Source organism: Engraulis encrasicolus, chromosome 7, assembly GCF_034702125.1.
Source record: "Engraulis encrasicolus isolate BLACKSEA-1 chromosome 7, IST_EnEncr_1.0, whole genome shotgun sequence".
NCBI lineage: Eukaryota > Metazoa > Chordata > Actinopteri > Clupeiformes > Engraulidae > Engraulis > Engraulis encrasicolus.
The window spans coordinates 56,017,196-56,041,071 of record NC_085863.1 but is presented as its reverse complement, the minus strand read 5'-3'; the positions used below and the strand labels follow the sequence as shown (position 1 = coordinate 56,041,071).

Genomic DNA, 23,876 nt, shown 5'->3' with positions numbered 1-23,876 from the left:
AATTGCTGCATGCATCCACTCCAGTTTGCACGCTGTCACACACATGCTGTGTCACGGAAACCCTGTTAGCTGAGAGAGCTTTTTGAACCTGCTACTCGGTTATGCCGTGTTATTGTATGTACTGCTCTGGCATTCTGTGTCAGTGGAAGAACATCTCCATTGCAGGTGATTTGAAGCTTACATACCATGCCTTGGTCCATCAATTTCATCTCCTTCAGTGTTTCTCAGTGTTTCTTTCATCAAGCATGCAAAGGTAGCAGTATGGGTCTTCAGTGTCATACTCGAGTACCCCACGGATACGACGACACCATTGATACCGTGTCTAGTTAAGTAGGTAAATTGGAATGACTGGTTGTTTTTAGGGGTCTTTTTCTGTCTGTCTATTTACAGGTAGACAATACACATGCATTGTTTTTGCTCCTCACTATGGACTGCAAAGATGGGTCAAGGCTTGTTAAGTATATAAAACAGACTGGCAGAGCAGAACGCTTCTCAGTGATCGCACCTTACACTGTAGTCATTTGCTTTTTTTCAAGTGGGTGTCTGGTAAGAGTTTTGCAGAGTTGTGCTTAATGGACCTGGCTTCCTGACCTTGCTGCCTAATGAGCAGGCTGACGAGCTCACGTCACGACTCCTACCTACTGGTTGCCATGCCAACGACCCTCACGCCGTCTCGTGTGGAGAGCAGAGCCCCAGGAAAGAGAAGAAGAGTTGCCGGTTGGGTCTTTTGGTGGCTGACTGAGCACGCTAGACTTGGGACACACACAATATTTTTCACTTAATGAGGCTTTTTTAATCCTGTGCAGTGATGCTACAGTATATGCCATCATGGTCAATGTGGAGTGATGTGGAACTTTGAAACATATCATATGGATGCTATACACCTTGATGTTCACTCACAATACAATCTGCATCACAATATAGGGGTCATGATACAATGCAGATTTCGATTTTCCTTATGGATAGCTTGGATGACTTCTGAAAGGTAGAAGTACTCATTACTGTGCTAATTTATAACTACAAATAGCTAATGTCTACTGAGTGGACTTTTTTTCCACTGACTAAGCTGGGACTAATCCAAGACTTCTATCACCTATTATCAGTTAGTTGCCAGACAAGCTGTTCTCACTTGTAGCAAAAGCATCTCTTATGTGTGTCTCACCTGTTCTCATCTGTTGCCATCAATCCACATAAAAAGCTTTGACTAGAGCCTCCATACAGTATCTACCCAGGAATTGTCCCATACTGTTGAACAGTTTTCATCTGTGATTAAGTGGGTTCATTAGTGATTTTTAATTTTCAGTGCGCTAAACATGGATAGCGGACTTGGACGGAGTTCTGACTCATCAGGAGATGTGTGTGAGCTCGCGGGAGGGCTTTGTTTTCTTTGTCACACTAATTCGTTTCCCCCTCCCTCGCCGCCTCATTATATCTCTTCCATCTTTTTTTTTCTCCTTCACAGTGATAAAATGAGGACAGTTTTCTTTTTTTCCTTTTTTTTTTGTATCTTTCGCGTTGGTTTCCCTCACAAGCCGTCTGGAGTCTGTATCCTCCAGCTCTGCAATTAGCCTTATTGAGTCCCCTAGGCGGTACATTTTTGTACTGTTTAAATCCCATACTTAGAGAGTGGGACCACATACACTCTGTACAAGAGTGTTCGATTTGACTCTGTAAATGTTGAATCAACACTGCCATTCCAGTTTTACAGTATTAATTCAACACTTACAGAGTCTTAACTCTTATTTGCTCCCACCCACCCCTAAGTGTTGAGCTAAACACAGTAAAATTTACTGTGGCCACCGGGCCATTAATTAGGCCACAGACCATTAATTTGAATGCCTCGCTGATGCCTGTGTTGTGAGTTTTATGAGTGCTGCACCCTGCCTGCTCACCGCAGGCATTACTATTGCACCCTGCACGCTCACTACAGGCACTGCTACTCACGCGTGCTGTACGGTGCAGTTTAGTGCAGTGCAGTGGGGCCCTTTGGCAACAGGCCTGTTGCACAGTTTGCTTGAAGCTGATGCTTTGTAATCAGTGAGCCATCATACCAGAGTTCCATTAGTGCACGCATATACACACAGGGCTGCTGACCACTTTGCCTGGGCCCGAGACAAAGTAATCTGAAAGGACCCCCCTTCAATATAATGCCATCAGAACTCTCCTTCTCCTTGGGCCCGGTGCAACTGACCCCTTTAACACACACACACACACACACACACACACACACACACACACACACACACACATACACAGCCCAATCTGATGCTTACCTGCACCTTGATCTGTGGCGGTCATGCTTGAGTAGAGCATCTAACCCCACCTCTGAAGATTTTTATATTCATCCAGGCAATTTGGATGACCCTGCTCCACCCTATGATTAATGTTGTTCCAAGAGGAATATCCCAGCACCTCACTGGGTTAGCGCCTCAGCTAGGCTCAATGCTATGAAATTACAGACAGTAGACATGCATGTGTTCACTCAACTATCTCTATACTGACCTTTAACGTGTTGTTCTTTCCCACATACCTGCTCACTCAGTCTGTTTAGCTTACACATATCCTCTTTCTGCTCTCCTCTCTCCCATTGTGTAGTCTCTACATTACATTCTCTTTAATTTGAGCCGCCTCTCATTACAATATTTTTGGCTCTTTTCCGACCAGTGATTAGAGTATTGAGTCATCGCCACTTTATCTCTTTAATTTAGCCTCATTTCTCTCTCTTGCGCGCGCGTACGCTCTGAGAGTTTTTCTCACTTTCTCTCCCTCTTTCCCTCCCTCTCGCCCCCTCCCTCTCTCACTCCCTCATTCCCTTGCTTGCAGGGAGGATGAGATGGAAAGGGATGATTGTGGAGTCAGCAGGGAGAATAATTCCACAGTGCATAGACATTAAAGCGTGCCTTTGTTGCTTAACAAAGCCATTTCTGCTTGTTTTTTTTTTGTCCACGCCAGATTCCTCTGCCTAACCAACCGTGTGTGTGTGTGTGCGTGTGTGCGCGAGCGCGTACAAGGGTGTGTGTATGCATGTGTATGTTATTATAGGCTATTTCATTGTTCATGCCTGTACTGTATGCAAACCCGCACATGCAACACATGTGTCCCCCTGTGCATCTTTTGTATGCGTGTGCTCACATGTGAGTGCACTTTTGCGTGCTGAGGGGTGGGCCGCATGCTGCTGGGCTCTCAACTCCATGCTTTCTCCCCGGGCCTCTCGGAGGCCTGTGGTCTTTGTGTGTGTGAGGGGGGATTTCGGGGATGATTTGCTGGCCAGATTTCCTAGACAGTCAGACTTTACCCCTCCAGGTCCTGTCCTGTTCGACTCGTCTGGACCCACATGTTTTTGTAGGCTGTCGCCGTCTGGGACACTCCACACCTACCACGGTGGGATAGCCTGGAGCAACCCACCCCTACTAGTGGGGCAGCTACAGGAAAAATCGTGCAAATTGTGATACATGGGTGAAATTCGGCAGGTATGTCGATTGTCGATTTGACGATTCTGTGCAAAAAATCAATTTCTGAGGTTTTCTTTGGTGGCCATCTTGGAAAATGGCCGCCATTTCAAGTGGCAAATGAGGTAGATTTAATTATGCTGGTCTTGAGCACAAGCATGTTGAATTTCGTGCTTGTATCATAATTTTATATGTCAATTCTTTGCAATAAATCAACTTTTGGGGTCTTTTTTGGCGGCCATCTTGGAAAATGGCCGCCATTTCAAGTGGCAAATTGGGTAGATGTGATTGTAAGGGTCTTAAGCACATACCTGCCAAATGTCATGCTTGTATCATAATTTGCACGATTCCATATTGGCCTTGTAGCCGCTCCTCTATACCCCAGACCTGTGCTAGTAATGGTGCTTTCAGGGATGTGCACATGGTCTGCTTCTGCCATGTTTGTGCTGAACATGCAGTTTCAACTTGGACTCATCTGACAACAGTCTCCTAGATAAGTGTGAATTTTGATATTTGTTGGTTAGAATTTCCCCCAAAGACTCTGTGTGTGCAGTAGTGGTGTCAACAATGATTGATTCGGCGATCCAATCCAATGCGGGGCATGGGTGATCCAATTCAAAGCGGCAAGTTCCAGGATCGATGCGGCAATTACTTCCGTGGATATTTCGAGAGCAAATGAATGTTAAATTAAAGGGACACTGTGTGAGATTATTTAGTTATTTATTTCCAGAATGCATGCTGCCCATTCACTAATGTAACCTTTTTCATGAATACTGACCACCACCATCAAATTCTAAGTATTCATTATGACTGGAAAAATGGCACTTTTCATACATGAAAAGGGGGATCTTCTCCATGGTCCGCCATTTTGAATTTCCAAAAATAGCAATTTTTAGCTGAAAAAATGACTGTACTTGGACCATACTAGAAAAAATGTGTTTATTACTTAGTAAACTTTCATGTGAAGATCAAATTTGGCAATAGGCAGCCCAGTTTCAATGAGCAGCATAGCTGCAGTACCTTTTTTGACCATTTCCTGCACAGTGTCCCTTTAAATAAAAGTACTTCAAAGCATTGCAAGACTGATCCAGACTGATACAGAAAACAGCCAATAAATTGTTGCTCAGTATCTGACTACTTGTATTGCCTCATCATGACTGATGAAACATTTGCTTTGCTTTCAGTAGAAATGTAATGCATTGCAATGCATTGTAGAATTGAATCGCTTCGGATCGAATCGCATAGAATCGAATCGAATCGGATTGCTACCTCCCCAATCGTGATCGAATCGGATCGCGAGGGCAGTGCCAATCCACAGCACTAGTGTGCAGGCTCAACACATACAATGTAATGAGGAGGACCTAGTTCTCCCTCCCTGGGCCTGGGACAACTGACCAGTTTGTCCCCCTCCCTTCAGCGTCCCTGTGCATGCCTGCATGCCTGTATGTGCTGTTCTCTAATCTCTAGCTCTCCAGAAGTCAGTTTAGAAATGCAATGGAATGCTGATTCACTTGTGTAAAATCTGATTACTTTTCCCGCTTCACACACAACCCGAGTGGAGCAGTTTTGATTTCCCTGATTGTCTCTTTCTTCCTGTTTCCTTTCAGATGTGTTTTAGTTCAGCCTAATGCTTTGTGAGAATAATTTTAGATGAGTCAGGTAGAGAGGAAAAACATCTTGGAGAAACAGTGAATCAGGAAAAATAATGAAAGTCAAACCTCAAATTGGGGCCATTGGCCATTTCATAAATCAGTACCCTGAAAGTTTTTTTTCCAAGGGTAGATGTTTTTTTTTCTTTCTTGGCAAAGCCAGTATGAAAAGCATCAGCTAATATTACCGTCAGGTTTAGTAAGAGGGGCCAAAAACACTGCGAGCTGAAACCTTTTGAGGATTTCAGAGGATTTTTTTTGCCAGCGATACCAATACCAGAAGTAGGCTACAGCTGCGGAATTCTCCCTGGCCGTTACTCAATTCCTCTGTTATTACATCATCAAATGGAACCTTCAGTCAGCAACATTCTAGCGCTGTGTAATTGCAATGGCACTTTGTCTAGAACTAGGCCTGAAACGCATCAAACCTCGGCCTGACCTGACACAGCCCAGACACGTTACACGTGAGGCAGCTGGTCCTGGAAAGGAATGTACTTCCTCTCTGTTCTGCTGCTTGCATTATTCTTGCTGATGGGCCTGGAGCTTGTGCGACGGTGAATAACGGACGAGTGTGTTTAGAGGAACGGGTTTGCGGTTGGTTTTGAAAAGGGTATGGGTGAGCTGAGGTCAGATTTGGAGCTCGGAAGATTAAGATCTCGGAAGAACCCACTTTTTGTTTAAAAAAAAAAAAAAGTATGAATTGGATGATTAATAAGATGACCCTGGAAAAATGTGTCACCAGAACATTTCATGTCGTCTCTCTGTCTTGGTTATGTTGTTGTTCTCTATTTTGCCGTTTTGTTGTTGTTTGCTCTGCTGCTTTTGTTAGTGCCTGCTTTCATGTCCGCCTCTGCCCCGCTCCTCTCTCCTCGTTGCCCGGCGCTCTCCATCTTGTTTAACACCAGTCAGACAGACTGATGCTCACGTCTTTAAAGCTGTCATGGCGGGAAATGGAGACTGAACGAGAGCAGTGTACTGTGCCGTGCCGTGTGCTGTGCTGAGCAGACTCGGAGCAGGTCGGAGGGTGATGGGCGATGGGCGAGGACTGAAGCGAAGGCTGAAGGTTTATGAGCTGAAAAGTGAGCGATCACCCCTAAAGAATGATGACTACTTCGAGAGAGAGAGAGAGGGAGGGAGAGAGAGGAGACTAGAGAGAGGATTTCAGTCCACATCATCTCTCCCCAGGAATCTCTTCCTCAATCCACACACCCCCACCACCACCACCTCTCCCCGCAGATGTTTGTTGTCGTGAGTGACTCATGCACATCTGTAACATTTCATGCCACAGGAGGCCTTTTAGCTTTCTCAGAAGTGTGCTGCAGGGATGGACTCAAGACTCTGTAGAGGAGGTTACTTTTGCATGAAAACAAATTTGCTTTTAATATAGCCTAGAAGGAACCTCTGTCCCCCTCCCTCTCTCTCTCTCTCTTTCTGTCTCTCGCTCTCTAATCCCCTCTGCCACACACACACAGTCGCACGCGCACACACACACACACACACACACACACACACACACACACACACACACACACACACACACACACACACACACGTAGACTCCATGGTTGTTGGCTGTGGTGGTGGCTTACTCGAGTGCCAGCCAGTGGGGTGAAGTCTGGCAGCCAGGGCCTGTCTTGCGGTCCAGACGCAGAGAGCCCGAGAGAGCCCCAGCCACTGAACTGAGCTCTCCATGAGTCACATTGTCCGACCGCCACCCCGTACCCCGTCATCAGCCATCATCGCTGTCCGCGTGCGAGCTTATGAGGCCCCACGGGGCTCCTGAGGCTGATAACCACCAGATATGGCCCAGCTCTGGCCCACATGCGGGTCAGCTTTGGGGCCAGACGTGGGGTGAAGACAAATGCCTTCAAGGCAATAATGCGTTCGTTTTTCCCTCAATTCTCCTCCATGCTCTGCTGTGTAGACAGTCCAGCTTTTTTTTGCTCATTCTGATCAAGTCGTCTAGTTTTGTGTTTTGTTCGCAAACATCAGCTTTAAATAAAATGAGTTACATGCTGTCTGAGTGGAAAGTCCCAACAGATGGGAGCCATTTCATATTTTTCATAAATTGTGGACCAGAGTTTGGCTTTTGCCTGTTGTTGCTGAGAGAGGCAGCCTTAGCAGACAGCCTGTGTTATCGTCTGCCACTTTCAGGCTCCATTGCCATCTACACTGATGTTAATTATGGAGATTACAGTGATGCTAATGAGACACCTTATTGCTAATGGGTTAGCCACGACTGACTACCGCCAGCTTAATCGCCCCCCGTTGTGAAATAATTCCAGACAAAAAAAAATTGCAAAATGGCAGCTAATTGTGTGCTTTATTAATATTCTCTCCATTTTTCCCCAGTTGGCCTTTTGGAATTGGTCTCCACGGACGACCTGAAGTGGCATCAGACACCAGTGCAGAGGGCCTTGTGCTCCCAAATATTTCGCCCTCTTGCACACCTTCTCACCTCAGCCATGTAGTGTTACCCGCAGTACAGTTGGTAGTCGAGGTGGTGGTGGGCTTGATGCATTTATATAGCACTTTTCCTCTCCTTCGAGCAATGAAAGCAAGTACAGTTGAGGACGATATTATTAGCCCCCCTCCTGAAATTAGACATTTCTCTTGATTTCTCAGTAAGAATGACCATTATTAACCGTTTCTGTTATTCTGGAAACAAATACACTGATGGAGATAATGTTCAATGAGTTCAAATTGGATTTTTCTATTGTTACGATGAGTTTAAACAAAAAAGGGCAAACATGACAAGGACAAAATTATTAGCCCCCTGATCATTAATAGTCAATATGGCGCCATTTATGAACCAAAACTGACAACAGGCTCTGATAAGTTGCTACCTAGGTTGGCTCGTGCCCCACTAGGGATTTTTTTTAGCCCATTTCTTCACTGCAAAGTGTCTAGCTGGTCCAAATCGCATGGATGCTGAGCATAGACATTAACCACAGACTCTCAGTGGGATTGAGGACTGGACTATGAGCGGGTGATTCCAATATCATGGTTTTAGTGTCCTTGAAGAACCTCTGAACTAATCTAAATGTATGCTTTGGGTTACAATGTTGTTGGAAGACCCAGCAATCCAGATTCAGACCCAGACTCCCTGTGTCTGAGGCTGAATAACAGACTAAACTTGAGGCCCTTCCACTATGTATAACTGTGGAAACTGCTTAGCCTCATTAGACCAAAGAAGCATTGGACACCTGCCTAGATGATTGTTATTGACCTGGCCTCACCTGGAGTTTTCCCCCCACCAAGAAATACAGTTGCTAGGGCTTGTCATCATATTGGGCTTTAGGGCCATCATCACAGAAGAAGCCCTTTACTAAAGGCAGTGCATATCAGAGTGTTATTGAGCTTTGCCTGTGAACATTTGAAAGTCAAAAATGAGTTTTGAACGTCTCTGCTTTCATCTGATGATATTCAATTGCACCTGCTTTGATGCATGAATTCTGCTTCTGTCAGGTGAAGAAAGGGATAAGCCTTGAATCGTTATAAGATGGTTTCCACAATTAAACATGATGGTGGATGCATCAGTCTGTGGCAGCCTCAGCCACAGGAAATCTTGTTTGGGTGTATGGCACCATAAAAACTGAAAATTATGATAGAATGTGGAAAGGGACCTTGCAAAATATGCTCATAGGGGGAGCTAAGATCTTCACTGGATCTTTCAATCAGATAATAACCCAACACTTGCATCCAAAATAGTTAAAATGTTCTTCAAGGATACTAAAACCATGGTTATGGAGTGGTTCAGACCTCAATCCTTTAGATAGTATTTGAAGAGTGCTGCAAATCATCAGAGACCCCTACCATACTGGACATAAACTGTTTGAGCTGCTGCCATCAGGCAGGCGTTACAGGGCTCTGGGTACAAAAACAAACAGGCTAAAAGACAGTTTTTATCCAAAAGCAATCTACACACTAAATTTTGCACAGCTGACTTTTTAAAATCTTAATTATTTTTATACAGTATATATATATAGGTTCTTTGTTGATTTTTAAGCACCGTGAGCATCTGCACTTTACCAATTTCGTTGTACCTGTACAATGACAATAAAGATTCATTCATTCATTCATTCATTCAAAATGAATGTCCATCCTCAACATTCATGCAATTTGGACCAGCTTAACTATTAACAATGAAGAAAATGGACCAAATTCCCTGGTAGGACATGTGCCAACATAGTTAACAACTAATCAAAGTGCCTGGTGTCAATTTTTGTTCATAAATGGCACTGTATTGACTATTAATGATAAGGGGGCTAATAATTTTGTCCTTGCCATTTTTACACTTTTTTGTGTAAACTCATTGTGAAAATGGAAAAGTCCAAATTTAACTTATTGGATACTATCTCCATGGTGTATTCGTTTCCAGAATAACATACATTTATTATTAATGATCATGATCAATTATCAATGAAGAGATATGTCTAATTTCTGGAGGGGGGCTAATAATATCGTCCTCAACTGTATACCTCACATTCACCCATTCACACTCACATTCACACACTGGTGGCAACTTGGGGTTAAGTATCTTGCTTAAGGACACATCGATAGGGTCAGGCAGAGTGGGGCTCGAACCTTCAACCTTCTGGTTACCACCATCACCCCCCACATACAAAAGAAATTCACAATAGAACAATCTTTTCAGGGGACCTAGTGTTAGGTGTTTGTCGCGGTGAAACCCTGAATTCTGTACGATTTTGGTCAGCGGGGTTGCTGTGTGTGCAAGGCAAGCGTGTTTCTTCAATGGCCCATGCTTGCTGTTCCAGAAGCGTAGTGCGCTGCATTCCATTGCCTGCATTCCTTGGGCTCCTCTCCTCTCCTCTTCTCTCCAGGGGCGCCGCGGCTAGCCGGGGGGTAGAGGTGGTGCTTTATTGGCATTTAGTAACATGAAACGAGACCTCGGAGCTGCAGCCAGCTTCAAGTTAATGAGGTCACCTCTGACCTCCACGGGCACTGTATGGCCACAAAACAAGCTGACCTCAGATGTAGCTACACGCGGGTCAGGTGTCCTCTGGACTTCCTCCCTCCCCTTTTTCCATTTGTTTCTGTTTGTTTTTGTTTTGCTTTGACCTCATGTCCTTTCGCTGTGACTCTACGTCAGGGAAGATTTGTGGTGGTGGTGGTGGTGTATGTTTTATTAGGTGTGTTTGTGTAACATTTTGGGACTCTTGGTCTTAAGCTGAGTACTCACCCAGATGGCAGAACCATGAAGTTGAAGCTGAACCAAATGAAGATCTAGGATCTAGAATTCCAATCTGTAACGCATGTATTGTTTTTGTTTTGGTGCATACTCTTGCATACATTTGTAAGGTTGCTGAAGAACACTACCTCTATTGGTCACCTTTTGTGTAGTGTATTCTGTTACCTCATAAGTCATAGATACACCTTTAGTAAATTAGCCTCACAGATCCGGGCATTCACGTAGCTCATACAAAGGGAGCTACGATGAAAGTAAGACGGATCACATTGCACCACTCCTAAAAATGCAGGCGTCATACTTCGACTCTAAAGTAAATCCATTTTGCATTAATCATTCTGATTAGTAAATGCAGTGGGTCATCACTACTGCCCACGCACTTAATGTGCATTTACTGTGAAGCAGCACAGAGCTCGCCTAAAGGTCTCCAGTGGCCTATCCACCAACAAACACCTGGCATTTCACTCACGTGTGTGCACGTTTGTGTGTGTGTGTGTGTGTGTGAGTGCGTGTCTGTGGAGGAAGGAAGCTGAGCGAAGCAGTTTGCGGAGCTTAACCCCCCGAGGGAGCTGCGGAGCTTTGCCTCCAGGACATCTGAATTGTCTGTGTCACTGTTTTCTTGACCTCTGCTGTCCTGCGCCGATCGCAGAGGTGCGCCTCTGCATGTTAAACCTCGTACTTAATAGTCCGCGGAAAACACTACAGCAGTGGGACCCTGCTTGCTTATCGTTATTTCGTTGCGGCTTACTTTGTGTTTATGTTTGCAAAATGTTTAGCGGGGTTAGTTTTCCCAAGCTAATTTAGCTTATCGTGAAAGAGTAAAAGCGAGGGAGAGATAGATAGGGAGAGGGCAAGATGTGCTGAAAAAGAGGGAGGTAGTGGGAGGGAGACATATGCTTCTGATACACTTTGCTGAATTCTGTCTGCTAGCCTACCTCTCCCTGCTTCACTGTGGTGTCCAATTAACGGATACGAGCGTTTCCTCGGAGGCACCTGCTTTCGAGGTTATTGATGGGGGCCCAGGCGACGCGCTTGCATTTCCTTTTATCACAGACCGTCCTCCCTCCCTCTCCCTCCCTCTTCCTCTTTCAGGGAGACGACGTCGGCAGGGGAGGCTGGCTATCGCTTCTGTAATGTGCCTATTTTTAGCCTCTCTCCGTGAAGCCAGGGGAGTTGGGGAAATAAAAGTGTTTGCCTCTCTCGGGAGAGCCGCGTACTAACGCGTGGCCATTTGGAAGAAACTCAGTCAGACTCTCTCAGCTTGTAAATTTGTCATTGTCTTCTCTGCCTCATCCCCTGTGATGGACAGATTGCAGGGAGGCGTGCTTTCAAATCACCATAATCGTGTCCTTTCCGACCGGACCAGCCGGTGTCGGTTGGCCCAGTTATGGGCCACATCCGTAACGAGAGGCCGCGTCTATCTGCCATCGGCGTCTGCAGTGCTCTGACGCTCATAATGGATCATCATCACGACTCTGTCTGGCTTGTGCATCCCCCTGGAATGGAGCGTTTGGCTCGGCCTAGCCCGGCCCAACCCCTCCACGCCTACAGCACGATCCCAAACTCCTTTCTCTGCCGGGTGTGTCCTCTCTGGCTCTCCGTCCGTCCAACAGCCTGTGTTGGCTGGCTGTGTGCTTTGGTTTTCCCCCCTCAGAGTTGTTCAGAGGCAGCGCTCCCTCTTTTCATTTTTGGGCCTGGGCGGCCTCATTAATTCTCCATTATAACGATTGTGCTCTCCTCCTAATGAGAAGAGGATGTCCTCTTCTCTTCTCTTCTCTTCTCTTCTCTTCTCTTCTCTTCTCTTCTCTTCTCTTCTCTTCTCTTCTCTTCTCTTCTCTTCTCTTCTCTTCTCTTTCTCTATCTCCCCCACCCCCTTTAACTCTGTCCCCTGCTCATTCACATTTTCCCTCTTATTCCCACAAACTCGGTTCTTCCCATCCTCTTCTCTTTCGTTGAAGCTTTTATTTGAACGAGTGGATTGGGAATGTGGGGTTTCTTTTGGGGGGGAGGGGTGGTGGTGGTTGTTGTTGGCAAGACAAACGGTCTGAATGTTTGGTGTCTGTTGCCAAGCAATGCGGCGGGTTTTGATTTACGATTACGTCTTCAGACCAGCAGCTTGTTGCAATTAGGGATGTCGTTGAGGAAGAGGGGAGGGGTGGGGTTGGGGTGGGGGTTGCTCTGCATGCATGCGCGATGCTTGTTTATCTGTCGGATTTCCATTCCTTGACGAGCGTTTGGATTCCTGATTTATTTATTTTTTCTCCTTTCACTTCCTGTCCCCGATTAATGCTGTCAGCTTTTTTTTCCTTTCCGATGTTGGTCCTCATCTTTAGCCTTTCACCCTCCTCTTCCTCTGTCTTTCATTTCTCTCTCTACTTCTTCTTCTTCTCCCTCTCCCTTTCTGTCTGGCTGTCCATTTCACAGTCTGTATGTCTGGAATTCTCTCTGCTGTTGTTTCTCTCTCTCTCTCTCTGCTGTTGTTGTTTCTCTCGTGCTCTCTCTACCTCTCTGTCTTAACCCATCTCACTCTCTCTTGGTCTGTCTGTCTTCCTGTCTCTCTGTATGTCTCTAGCTGTCCCCTCTCCTCCTCCAACTTCCTTCCTAGTATCCTCTTGTTATTGATCTCTGTATGTGGTTCTCTGGCTTTTTAAGCAGGGAGATGGAAAGAGATGAATTCCAGATTGCGATGAACGTTGCTGAGCCCAGTTCAGTTCTGACCGGACTGGGCTGTACCGTACACTACAGGACTGTGGTGGCTGGAAGGCCTGGCGTGAGTTCCTGTGTACAGGTCACTTACCGGGCAGCCATTGCTGTTGTACTGCACTTGCACTTGCACATAATCCACTTTTATGTATATGCAGAGATGCATCTAATGACTTTGAAGAATACATTATGAACCACTACTCCAAGTATAAATGAATATACAGTCAGTGTACCAAGTGCCAAATGATAACGTATGAGTAAGACTTGGAGAAGACATGGAAACTTGGTCCCTCATAAACATGCTTTGTTGGTGCAGAAATTGGATGGGAACTGTTTAACTTGCAGTATGTTTTGGATATTGTTTGTACACCTCTTTGGGAACAGGTATGTTGTAGATGATGGGAGGTAATGAACATTCTCTGGCAGATCCAAAGGTGTCCTCCAATCAAGATGATGGAACACCAGAACCTGAATGCCGTTGAGGCACAGCTTCACCATGAGGAAGGTCTACCTTGGGAAGTGCCACCAGATGTCTTCAAAACATCAAGAGACAACATCTGTAGGAAGGACACACTGCCACCTAAGCGCATCCACATAGCGCATGCATCCACCACCGCGAATGAAAATCTGCATAAACAACATGTCCCAGAGGTGGGCAACTCTGGCATTGATTTGGGGTCTCAGATCTGTTTCAAATGGCGGCCGTGTCTGTCATGGGGTCAGTGGCCATGTGGGAGAGCTGTTTCGGCTCAAGCCCTGTGGTTTGGTTTGTGTCTTAATGATTAGGCCTACTGTGATGCAGGAACAATGCACATGTCCTTCCTACTCGCTCGCAGACGGAGTGAATGACTGAATGGAATCAGGCTCAGGAATGATGTCTGTGACACAGGCACTCGGCACAGTATACTCCCCAGCATGCAGATGGATGGAATGTCTTGATGGAATCAGACGCATGTCCTCTCTCAACTCTCGTACGTCTCCAGGCAGACCACAATGCTGTTGGTTCCCATTCCTGCACCGGTTATGATCAGAACCAACTGCTTACCTGCGGATGACCCACGTTCATACATGGTTGTGTAGGCTACTCTAGTCTACTGCATGTGACCATATGCAGAGGTGGAACGTAACTAAGTATTTTTACTTCGTTACTGTGCTTAAGTAGTTTTTTCTGGAATTTGTACTTACTTGAGTAAAAATAAAAATGCAGACTTTTACTCAGTTAAATTTTTTGACAATTACTTGTACTTTCTACTCCTTACATTTCTAGAAGAAGACTTCGTTACTAGTTACATTTATGCTAGGTTTTATTGTTGTGTTTCTTGGATATTTGAGAAGCCTCAGCTGCGGGCAGGGAGGCGGGACCAAGCCCCTCTTCCAAACGGACACCCAGACAGAAAAGATACTTTAAAAAACATTAATAGGACTCCATAGTCATGTTCAAATAGAACCGAAAACCGTTGCAGAAACTTGTCCTTCCTACTCGCTCGCAGACGGAGTGAATGACTGAATGGAATCAGGCTCAGGAATGATGTCTGTGACACAGGCACTCGGCACAGTATACTCCCCAGCATGCAGATGGATGGAATGTCTTGATGGAATCAGACGCATGTCCTCTCTCAACTCTCATACGTCTCCAGGCAGACCACAATGGTGCTGGTTCCCATTCCTGCACCGGTTACAATCGTAACCAAGTGCTTACCTGTGGACGACCCACGTTCATACCCAATTGTGTAGATTACTCTACTGCATGTGACCATATGTTATCCGGATGAACCTGCTGACATCTAAAATTGTCATCACGTCTCGCAGAGGAGAGGCAAGTATCTTTCATTTTGCATCTGAAACTAGCTGTCCGGTTTTTCGGACACTTTTCGGACACATTTTCTTGAACCCGTGAACAGTCGGGTCAATATTGAGTGCGGGAGGGGGGTCAGGAGGGACTCCTGTGGCACAGGCACACTGCACATGTCCTCTCTCTTCTCTCAACAGAGGGAATGTGTGTCTTGATGGAGTCGGGCACATGTCGTCTCTGTTCTCACAAAGGGAATGAATGGCTCAGTGGAATCAGGGTCAGGAGTAACGACTGTGGCATAGCCACACTGACTGCACATGTCCTTACCTCTCAGAAAGAATGTCTGGCTTGATGCAAGGATATGAGGATGTATGTTGGTTGCATGCCTAGAAATACAGTACGATAGGAATAACATGCAATAACATTTGAGCTGTCTGTCAGTATTGCGCAGTGTCTGTCTGAAGGTACTGTGTGTGTACCTTAAAGGGACAGTTTGGTCAATTTCAACATGCAGTTGTAATGCTCACACTACCCTGGACTTGTCAGTGCCTGAGATTTTTTTTTCTTCTTCTTCAGCCGTTTCCGAGATCCTGGTCATTGTATTGGGGGCAGCTCTTTGTTTACATTTCAAAAAAACATTTTTATTTATTCCCAAAAACATCCAAAAGGTTATAAAACATCAGCAGACAACTAGCAAACAGCAGTACCTTTTGGGAAAATATTTGGAGTTGGCCTATGTTTCATTTTTTAAAAATGTAAACAAACGCTGCCCCCATTAGAATTGCTCATATCTCGGAAAGGGCTGAGCCGAAAAATGTGGCATCACCAGGTACTGACAAGTCAAGGGTAGCGTGAGCAATACAACTGCATGTTGAAATTGACCAAACTGTCCCTTTAAAGCAGGGGTGTCAAACTCATTTTGGTCCGGGGGCCGCATACAACCCATGTGGACCTCAAGCGGGCCGCATTAGTAACATCATCGCAAAAAAAAAAAAAAAAAAAAAAACGTAAAGCAGAGGATTAGTGTTCAGTACTATCACGTTTTAAGTGTGTTGAATATGTAGAAAGCAATGCAATACTGATAATCCTATGCAAAATGTCCTTGACTTCATTCATTCATTGCCAACCGTCAATTAATTAGATATGGGACAGTTCATTTTGGCAGGGGGTCTGGGGGTTTTCCTCCAGAAAAATGTTGTATTTCTTATATGTAATTTCCTGCATTTTCATGCATTCTAACATCCCGTTTCCAGTTTGAGCTTAATAGGAACCAATACAAATCCAATTATATTTATTATTTAATTACAACCAATACCAATACAATACGAATAAGAAGTATTAACATTTTATCTCTGTATATGAGGTCTATAATAAATGAGCTTTATCAAATGCCTGTTACAGTACAAATTCACTATTTATAATAGAAGTGTGATCTGCACTTTACTACATATATACAGTGTAACAGAGGGACCATTGGGTTAATGTCATGCAGGTCTCGATTTTGCCCCGAGGGTCGTAATTGCGCATTTCGGTTATTTCATTTAAAAAAAAAAAAGAAAAAAAAAAAAAAAAAAAATTTTTTTTTTTTTTTTTTTTTTTTTACACCCGGGCCGGATGGAACCCTCTGGCGGGCCGGATGCGGCCCGCGGGCCGTATGTTTGACACCCCTGCTTTAAAGTGTAGAGACGGAATGACTCTCAGGCAAAGGAGGGATGCCTGGGACACTGGTACAAAGCATATGTTCTCCCTTCTCAGATGGAATAGATGGCGTCTCGGTGGATTCAGGCACCTGTCCTCTCTGAGCTCTCACAGAGCGAAAGAATGGCTTGGTGTGCAAATGTGGTCAAGTTGTAATGTAGGTGTTGCTGGTATCGCAAGTTTGCAGGTTCAAATCTTATCTGTATATGTGTGACTGAAGTGGCCCTGAGGGCGGCATCTCACTTTATAACACACCAGGGATCGTAATCAATGTCTGTAGGAACTACAGTTTCCTGGTTGTTGGGTTGGTGGTCTTGGTAGTCGGAGGGCTGCAGGTTCGAATCTTGTGTGTATCTATGACTGAAGTACACTTGAGGAGGTTCCTCTAACCTTAAATACTTCCAGGGGTTTTAACCAATGCCTTACACTTAAATAATAAATAATAGTAATAAGCCTCAGTCATTTTGGGTAGTGTCAGCTAAGTGTAAATGTCATGGGATGGAATCGGGGTCAGTATGTGCATGGGCTGAGGACCGTATCCAAGGCTATCTGTGTGTGTGTTCCTTTAATGCATACAGTCATGGAAACACTTAAAACCCAAAGCTTTTTCATGTGGTGGTGGTGGTACGAGAGGGGGAAAGAGACATGGCTTGGCGTGTGCGTGTGCGTGTGCGCGTGTGTGTGTGTGTGTGTGTGTGTGTGTGTGTGTGTGTGTGTGTGTGTGTGTGTGTGTGTGTGTGTGTGTGTGTGTGTGTGTGTGTGTGTGCGTGTGCGCGTGTGTGTGCGCGCGTGTGCGCGCGAGGGGTGCAGCTGCTGGAATGTAATAGGACACACAGGTCTTGATGTCCTCATGTGGCCTCTCTGGTCCGCGTTAGCTCCTCAGTCTTAACCAGGTTCACTGATGCATACACACACATGTTCAGCATAGACGCAACCAACCACCCACGCACATGCATACTCAGCACGCACGACAGTCACACACATTAATTCAGTCAGTCAGACACACACACACGCCTAGCTTTTGAAAATTTAAATACACACACACACACACACACACACACACACACACACACACACACACACACACACACACACACACACACACACACACACACACACACACACACACGTCTGCCACTTTGCATGCAAGCATCTGCATACTCACAATAGAATACAGTCTGAAACTTAACTCTCAGCTCAATAACAGAGGGATCATTTAAACAAGGCAAGACAATCGAGAGTGGAGAGGGAGGTCAGTCCTCTGCTAAAAACAAGTTTCTGGATTCCTTTATTTGGGGGGCTGAAGCAAAACTACACTTGGTCTGAGTTACAGCACATGTTGCTCGTGAACACACCCCAGGCTACCTTCACAAAACCTCTCAGACTGGTGTTTTTGGTTTACTTTTTTCTTTACTTTTCTTTTCTTTCTCTCTGTCTGTGGCTGTGGCTCACACTCTCACTCACTCGTTCTTGCTCTCGCTCTCAGTCTCTCTCTCACACACACACTCTTTCCCTGTCTCTCTGTTGCTCTCACTCTCTTCCCTTCTCATTCTGAATGGTGAGGTCCTCTTCTACGAAATTTAAAATACTTAACTGGTGCTAATGATTTTATAACTTGGATCATTTCACGTGAAATCAGACACTTTGGGACCCGACCTACACATATTTCAATCATACTTGCTGTGCCTGTTAGTAGCAAGGTAGCACCCCAGAACTGCATTTGTGTGAATCTGACACCAATATTAAGGGAGAAACAGACTAGCAAAGGTTTACATATGAGTACACTATGCATTCAGCCTTGATTATATCAGTCAGTGTAAGTCACAAAAATATGTCTGGTGTTATTTGAAAGCTCTTTTCTGGCTCTACAAATTACACAACAGCATGGAATACAACAACCCTCAGAATATGAATGATCATGAATTGAAAAATAAAAAATTGAATATCAAAAAAACTTATATTTTAAAATGGCCAGTTCCTTGTCTAAATATAGCCTGCAATGTCATGAACAACACCTGAAATGCTGGTGTTTGGTTCTTCATTCATTCATTCATTCATGCAAACACCATGCTAAACTTTTCTTTCTTTCTTTCTCTCCCCCCCCCCCCCCCCCCCCCCCCCCCCCCCCCCCCCCCCCCCCCCCCCCCCTCCCCCCTCGTGTGCTTTCTCTCTCGCGCGTGCCCCCCCCCCCCCCTCTCTCCACATCAGGTGCGCTAGGTAATCAGGTCCTGGTGCCCCAGCATGTCAACGCCGTGCTGGGCAAGAACGTGACGCTGGGCTGCCACGTGGAGGTGGACACCAACCTGAGCCTGACGCAGAGCTCCTGGGAGCGCCGGCTGCCCACGGGCTCAGTCACGCTGGCGGTCTACAACCCCATGCTGGGCATCTCTGTGCCGCCCGAGTACCAGCACCGCCTGCACTTCCGCTCGCCTTCCATGCACGACGCCACCATCATACTGGAGGACGTGGGCTTCGCCGACATGGGCGTGTACACCTGCAAGGTGGCCACGTTCCCACTGGGAAACACCCAGGCCTCTACCACCGTCAGTGTTCTGGGTAAGTAGCACTGGCTTTCCGTACTCGCTGAATGCTTTATGTGATGATTTCTGTGTTATGTGTTTGTGTGCCCTGATGTGGGATTTCACACCTGTAAGGTTACCATTTTCCACCCGAGCAATACACAGGCGTCTACAACAGTCAGTGCGCTGGGTAAGCACTATCTATGTGCGCATATTTTAGTATGTTGTAGCATGTGTTTTTAACCATACTTTGTTGGGATTTATACTTGTAAGGTGGCTATGTTCCCACTGGGCAACACACAGGCCTCTTCCACCGTGTATTGGGGAAGCAGATTTTGTGTATTATTCTATATTTGAGCGTGAGTGGGTGTGTCTACACCTGTAAGGTGGTGACGTTCCAACGGGGCACACCCAGACTTCTACTACCATCAGTGTGCTGGCGGGACGTTACTCTTCCGATCGGACCCCCTCTTATTAGCCTCTCTTGGGCGCACACTCGAATACAGTGATCTATTCGGAGGAAGAGAAAGGTGAATGAATCCTCCCCTTCTCCCCGTTTCAATAGTTTTGAAGACATTGAGGAGCACTGATGAACCGTGTGCATTTCTAAATACCAATGCCTGTGTGCTTCCATGCCGAGACGAGTGCAGTTTTGTTAAATTTTGTTTAACATTTTCACTACTTGTAGAGCTTGCACATCCTAAAGCCACCGTATTATAATACAGCCTAGTACAGGTGGTGTCTGGTGCATTTTGTAGGCCATATAGCGACCACGCAAACATCTGCTCAGTGAACCATTTCCCCCGTCTTGGATTGAAAAAATTATGCCACATATGCCAACCAACAAGCCTAGAAAAAGTGCCCGCTCACTGTACAGTCAGAGATTGGCCAAGCACAAACAGCATCTCGTCTTCTATCCTAAATAGCCTACTCCTTCTCTCCTGTGTGCAGAATCTCAGGATTATTATTTTTTTAATCCCATGTCCTGGCGATCCATTCAAATGTAACGCCTAATGCAAAAAGTTACTTTCCACAGGGGAAACTAAGTAAAATAAGGCACTACTGTTATGAGTATGTAACGAGCACACATTACGTTTAAAAAGTAAGTTCCCCATCTCTGACAGTATTTGGTGATGGAGATGGTTGGAGTGTTGACTTGTGTACACCATGCAAAGCAAAGTTTTGGAACATGTCTTCATTCTGCTCATGGAAAACCTTTCACACTGTAGGCTGATGATGGCGCTTTTCATTTTGACGGGGATTTGAAGTTTTAGCACTCCACAGCTTTGCATCTGTGTGGCTATGACTATGTGGGAGGCCACCCATCCAGACATGTTTCAAATTACAGTGAGCTCTTTCTTGCATTAGAGGCATGCTGTTATGACAGTGACATCAAGGCCATGTTGGTTGACTCTAAAACAAGCTTACAATTCATGGCCCATCAATTCCCAGGGTTTTAATACCTATAATCAAAGCAAGAACACAATCTTGGCCTTGATTTTAGTGTTGATGAAATACTAGGGCTGTACAATTAATCGAAAATCATTATTTAATTGTGGCAATAGTGACCTACCTTCGAGAACATCCTTGAAGCCAGAACATACCGACAGGCTGATGTTTCTGGCCAGAAATCTGTTCTCCAAAGTTTCATGCTATTGCCTTTTACATAATTATTCAAGTTCATTGTATTTTGCTCATCCCGTATATAATTCATTCATGGTTATATTTCATTTTGTTATTATTATTTTTTTTTTAATCTGCAAAAATCAATAATCGTGATTATGATTTTGACCCAAATAATCGTGATTATGATTTTTTTCCATAATCGTGCAGCCCTATGAAATACTCTCTTGAGACAAATTACTACGGAAAATGGTGGAGAGTAGAACGAAGAGACCAATTTACACACAAATAAATAATCACTCTCGTCATCATTGATGGTCGATCTGCATGTGTGACACAATACAGGTTAGAAGCACAAAATACATGTATGTCAGCATGCTCAAATTATTTTGCACCATCATGTGTCATTCAAAAACATTTTAGAATCATTCTGATATACCCTTATTTTCCTAAATGCCAAGTGCCATATATTCCAGAGTTTCCTCGACTGCTCTGGGGTGAATTTCTCGAAACCAAAGTTGCTTACTACATTAGCTACTTCGTTGCTTTCAATGCATTTTCCCATTGGCAACTACCGAAGTTGCTAACAGGCTAACAACTTCCCTTTTGAGAAACTCACCCCTGGTGAGGATAAGGCCCTGCGAACACCGGTCCGACAGCACTGCGGAACACTATCGGTTCCGGCAAATTTCGGTTACCCCTTATTATGAATGGTCAACTTAATCGCAGCAGAGCATGGCTAATCAGTAGGCAGCTCCAACATCAATGTAGCTCTTGCGTAGTCGGCATCCGACATTCACGGACATCAGCGCCGGTGTGTGGGGTTGCATTGAAAACAGTGGAATCGAACTTTGGCATAGCAGTGCTCCGCACTTTGTTAGAACCGATGTGCGTAGGCCCTAAGAGTTCAGGCCAGAGATAGGAAGAGTCAAAAGACAGCCACCCTTGGCCACAGTCTCCAGAAGAGGAGGAAGACAAAAAGGTAAACAAGACAGAGCAAGAGGAAAACTAATGAAAGGAAGGAGGAACAGGGAACAGGGAGATTAAATGGATGACTAATGCTTTGTGCCGGTTGCAGTCCTCAAACAACCTTTTTACCAGGGAAGAAAGTGAAGAGGAAAATGAAAGAACGCTGCACTGGGCTTAACCCAGCCTGGTTTTTACCATCCCCTTATACTAATTTCATTCGTACACAAAGGATCTGGATTTTCTGAATTGAGAAACATTTAATGGACACCGTTGAAATTTGAAATGTGCGTTCTATTTTATCCAATTCCCAACAGTTGTTCATAGCATGGAAAAATGATCACTAGTGAAAAGGGTGAACTCCAGTGATGTTCAAATTGTATGCCCCCTGTACAATTAGCATCGTCCCTCCCCGGTTAGCTGATTAGCTGGTTGTCTAGTAACAAGACCAAAGTCCTCCCAGAACTCCAGTTCCAGACCCTCTGTACAAATGAAAGTGGTACGAGGGGATGGTAAAAATCTGGCTAGACTTAAATCACAGTGCACCCTAAGAATGTCTGTGGTACTGATAGAAATGAAAGGGAAGAACGTAGCTACACTGAGTTTAACCTACAGCCAAATCCTGTGTCGTCTCTGACTCCACTTACAGCTGTACCAAAGGAATTTGGGAAAGCTGTGTGTGTCGAAAACTGAGAGCAGCATTATGGGTGGCCATGGGAAGTTGGAAATCTTGTGTAGACGCTAGACTGGTAGGGTCGCAGATGCATGTAACGAAATAAGCAAGACCCTTTAGAGTGTGTGTGTGTGTGCGTGCATGCGTTCGTGCTCATGCTCGTGCGCAAGCTAGTAGGGTGTGTGTGAGAGGACCCTTCAAAATTTTAACGTGAGGTGTGTGTGTGTGTGTGTGAGTGTGTGTGTGTGTGTTACATTCTAGGGTGATTGTGTCACCCACACGCACGTGAGGGAGCGAGGGAGGCGAGGTATGGATGTCTATTTTAGGTACTCGTATTGGCTCGGTCGGCAGGAAGGGTACACTGTGGGGAAGGTCAGTTTGGATTGACCAATTAAATACAACCCAATATGTCAACAATGCTGACAGACGCCGTGATTCATTTCCATCGACTGTCTTGCCAAAGAAGGGAGGACTAGATGGATGGAGGGAGCGCAAGAGGGAGAGGATGGGAGGAAGAGGAGAGGGGGAAGGGAGGGGGTGGATAAAGGGAATAAGCCCTTGTTTAAGATTTGTCCTGGAATAATTTTACACCAGCAGCACCAGTCGCAAGTGGCACCTCTTGCTTTGCGGTTCCTTTTCCCCTGACATAGCTGTTTATAGGCTAGTGACAATGGGCCCAAAAAGGCCTTCGTTTTCGAGATACCCCAACCGGAGGTAGAACAAAACCCAATAATGTTTTTCCTCATCTCTAAGGTGTCCCATACATGAAAATGATTCTTGGCCAAAGTGATTTTAATGCTAAGCCTAAAAATTTTACACATTTCCATATGCACCTCCAAACAAAAAAAGCACCCAAAATGGGACTTCTCCGTATGGGAGTAGATATACAAAAAATCATGCAGAAAATTACCAGAAGCTCTGAGAGCTTTGAAAATTGGTATGCTTGTGCCCAGGGGCTACCTGCACCAGATAGAAGTGGTTGAATTTCACCATCTTGATATATGAAGGAGATATAGGCATTTAATCACACACCTAAAATAGGCGGAAAATGAAAAAAAGTGATATTTATACAGAATGTCATCATTTACATTGTAATTGCTTTGTCAGGGAATGTCATATGCACACATATGATATCTTGATGGAAAGGTGAGATTGTTCTGAATCCAGCAATATCTCATATGTATATATTTTCTGAATATTAAAGATGGCATATCGTTAAATGTATGAGGTGCCCAGAATGAAAAAAATCGAAAGGGAGTTACAGGACCTATTTCAATGCACTTAAGTGGTGACAGGAATGCTCACAATTGTATTACAGTAGGCTATATTACTTCAAATAAACGTATTATTAGTGTGTGGTGCTATAGACTATGCTTGAATGAAGAATCAGATTAGGGTGAAAATATATTTATTAATATTAATATATATATTGGGGTGTCTCAAAATTTTGAGGCCATTGTCACTAGCCTATTATACCAGGGACCTCATGTGCCAGACATGCGGCCTGGACTGTTTCTTCATTTCAAAAATATAATTCTGGCCAATTTCAACATGCAGTTGTATATTGCTGCTAACACTACTCTTGACTGGAGAGC

General features: G+C 44.9%; 1 protein-coding gene across 1 annotated transcript in view; it reads left to right on the top strand.

Moving 5' to 3' along the window:
• nectin3b (nectin cell adhesion molecule 3b) overlaps positions 1-23,876 on the top strand; it is a 53,575-nt gene that overhangs the window by 8,656 nt on the left and 21,043 nt on the right. Inside the window, exon 2 of the mRNA XM_063204037.1 lies at positions 18,709-19,056. Within this exon, the coding sequence (XP_063060107.1) occupies positions 18,709-19,056 (348 nt within the window). The remainder of the gene's footprint in view (positions 1-18,708; positions 19,057-23,876) is intronic.